Source organism: Gavialis gangeticus, unplaced genomic scaffold, assembly GCF_001723915.1.
Source record: "Gavialis gangeticus isolate Ggan-Ray unplaced genomic scaffold, GavGan_comp1, whole genome shotgun sequence".
NCBI classification, from domain to species: domain Eukaryota; kingdom Metazoa; phylum Chordata; order Crocodylia; family Gavialidae; genus Gavialis; species Gavialis gangeticus.
In genome coordinates, this window is record NW_017729034.1 from 72,171,093 (window position 1) to 72,173,868 (window position 2,776).

The 2,776-nt window shown below is 54.4% G+C and overlaps 1 protein-coding gene across 3 annotated transcripts in view; it reads right to left on the reverse strand.

Annotated features, from left to right (window-relative positions):
• SYTL3 (synaptotagmin like 3) overlaps window positions 1-2,776 on the reverse strand; it is a 65,295-nt gene that overhangs the window by 33,108 nt on the left and 29,411 nt on the right. For all 3 annotated transcript variants that reach the window (XM_019527167.1, XM_019527166.1, XM_019527168.1), the window contains exon 6: window positions 1,715-1,781. In XM_019527167.1, the coding sequence (XP_019382712.1) occupies window positions 1,715-1,781 (67 nt within the window). The remainder of the gene's footprint in view (window positions 1-1,714; window positions 1,782-2,776) is intronic.

The window sequence follows — 2,776 nt, forward strand, 5'->3', positions numbered from 1 at the left end:
ACAAGGCCATTCTATCCGGCCCACAGGGCCCCTAAAAAATTTAGAAAATTAATATTTATCTGCCCTTGGTTCCTGTCAAAAATGAACCTCAGGTAAGGGGGACGGGAGGGTGGAAGGGCAGGGGAGGAGCCCGGAGAAGAGTTGTCCTGGGAAAAGCTGAGCACATTGTAGGAAAAGTGGCCCCTCACCTGCCCCATGGACGGCACTGCAGCCACTCACAACCCACTTGAGGCTGCTCCGGACAGCCTCGCGGGCTGCAAGCGGCTGCAGCAGGGAGCATCGGCCATGGGTCCGGGGAGGGGCTGCTTTTCCCCACGCTCAGCTTTTCTCCGGGCTCCTTTCTCAGTGCAGAGGAAAGCAGCCCCTCCCCTACCCCATGCCTGGCGCCCCGCACTGCAGCTGCTCACAGCCCATGTGGGGCTGTCCTGAGCTGGCACAGGCAGCCCCAGGTGGGCTGTGAGTGGCTGCAGCATGGGGCGTGGGGCGCCAGGCACAGGGCAGGAGAGGGGCCACTTCCCCTCCCCCCCACGCTCAGCACCATCTTGTAAGCTGGCCCCACTGCCAGCCTGGGCCCCACACTGGCTCCAGCCTCATCTGTTGGGGCTGTGTGTGGCAACAGCAGCTGCAGCCCCCCTGCTTGCCGCGCCGGGCAGTGTTTGCCACTGTTGCCTCTGGGCTGCCCAGTGTGCAAGCTCTGGGTGGGCAGCAGCAGCAGCCAACACTGCCCGGAATGGCAAGCGGGGGGGCTGCAGCTGCTGCTGCCGATGGGTGAGCCTGGAGCCAGCGTGGAGCCCAAGCTGCCAGCAGAGCCAGATTACAAGCTGATGCTGAGTGCAGGGAAAAGTGGCCCCTTGCTTGCCCCATGGCCAGCACCCCACGTTCTAGCCACTTGCAGCCCACATGGGCTGCGAGCGCCTGCAGCAGGGAGTGCCAACCACAGGGTGGGTGAGGGGCCGCTTTTCCCTGCACTCAGCACCAGCTTCTGTCCTGCCAGTGAGCAGGGGTCAGGGCTGTGCGCTGCCCCCGGCCTGCACCGCAGAGCTGGGGGGCACTGTGTGTGAGTGGGTGCAGGAGCCAGTGGGAACACAGGGCCCGCACCGGTGTCCCAGGGCCAGTGCCGGCAGGGCCCAGAGCAGGGTAACAGGAGCGCGGGGTCCCAGTCAGCAGGGACTCTATGGAGCTGGGCCAGCTTCCCCCTCTCCCTACTGGTGCAGCCCAGCCCAGCTCTACAGACCCCTAACAGCCTTTGCCCCGCTTTGGGCTCCACCAGTGCTGGCCCTGGGACATTGGTCCCAAGACATTGGGACATTGGTCCCAAGATGGTGACCGGGGGCGGGGTAACCCATGCAGCCCTCAACAGCCTGTCAAAACTGAGTAAGCGGCCCTCTGCCTGAAATAATTGCCTGCCCCTGTGCCAGAAACTGTGATACAAATAACAACCATCAAAATCTGCCTGCTCTTCACTCATTTCTGCAAGAGATATAATGTGCACTAAGAAGTTGGTGACTAATGCAGTAAGTCCCTTGAGGCAAACTAACCTGCCTCACACTGCCAACCCCTCATAAAGGAAAGTGATAAAGGAACTAAAAGCATCATGAATATTACAGTTTAGCTATTTATTGCAATATAAAAGGTACTGCTATCTGCTACATTTCTGTGACTGGCCCATTACAACCTAAGAGACATCTTACATAGTGGCACATCTATACATTACCGTTGTGTTTTTTCCCCCTGTGGATTCAGTAAAAGGAGGTGGAGTAGGGGGAACCACAGATATTTTACTAGGAGACGAAAACAAGAAAAAAGACAAAAGAATTATATATATACCACATGTATTTGCAATGCTATCATAACTACAGCTGTTCCCACATTTTTCTCTTTCCTGAAATCTCAGGCCTCTGTCTGAGAGGTGCAGCACAGACTTTGCAGCCTGGAAAAGTGGGCTCTAAGCTGGCATGGGCTGGTCCAGCTGGAATAAAGTTTTGAGGGCTTAAGTTACTGCAGCCTTCCCAGACTGCTATGTAGGCAGCAGTGATACATACTTCAGCCTCACTACTGGCACATGCTTCCTACCCCAAGCATGCCTCTTCCTGCCACCTGCACCGGACCTTCTGAAGGGGACCACAGAAGACAGCCCTATGGCAGACTTCCAAAGGCCCTGTACAAGAGAAATTATCTCCTAGTTGGATTCAGGGCTCTTACCGTATATAAAAAAGAACAGATAAGGATCTCCTCCTTGTTCCTGCAATCCTAACACAATCCAAACCCTCAATGTACCTTCTCTATGATTGTCTTCTCTCCTTTCTAAGTCTTGAGTACTTACATGACTCTCATTACTGTTGTATCCAGTCATCTAAAAGTTTCCTGGTGGCAAACCTATATCCTACCAGAAGCACTTGGTTTGGCTTTGAATTGTATCTATTTTTATTTACTAATTTTAAAGAAACAGGGTGCCATTCACAAGACATACTGTAACAGGGAACCCTAACCCTGTTACTAAGAGACAGGGTGGTCCCTTTAAGTCTAGAACCTTCTAGTCATGGCCAGCCAGTCAAGTAGGGGTTAAGGCTCAAGTCATAGTTTCATAGTTTCATAGTTTCTAGGGTCAGAAGGGACCTGAGCAGATCATCTAGTCCGACCCCCTGCCATGGCAGGAAGAGCACTGGGGTCAAATGACCCCAATAAGGTGGTCATCCAACCTCCTCTTAAAAACCCCCAGGGTGGGAGCCTGCACCACCTCACTTGGAAGCTGGTTCCAGACCCTAGCCGCCCTGAC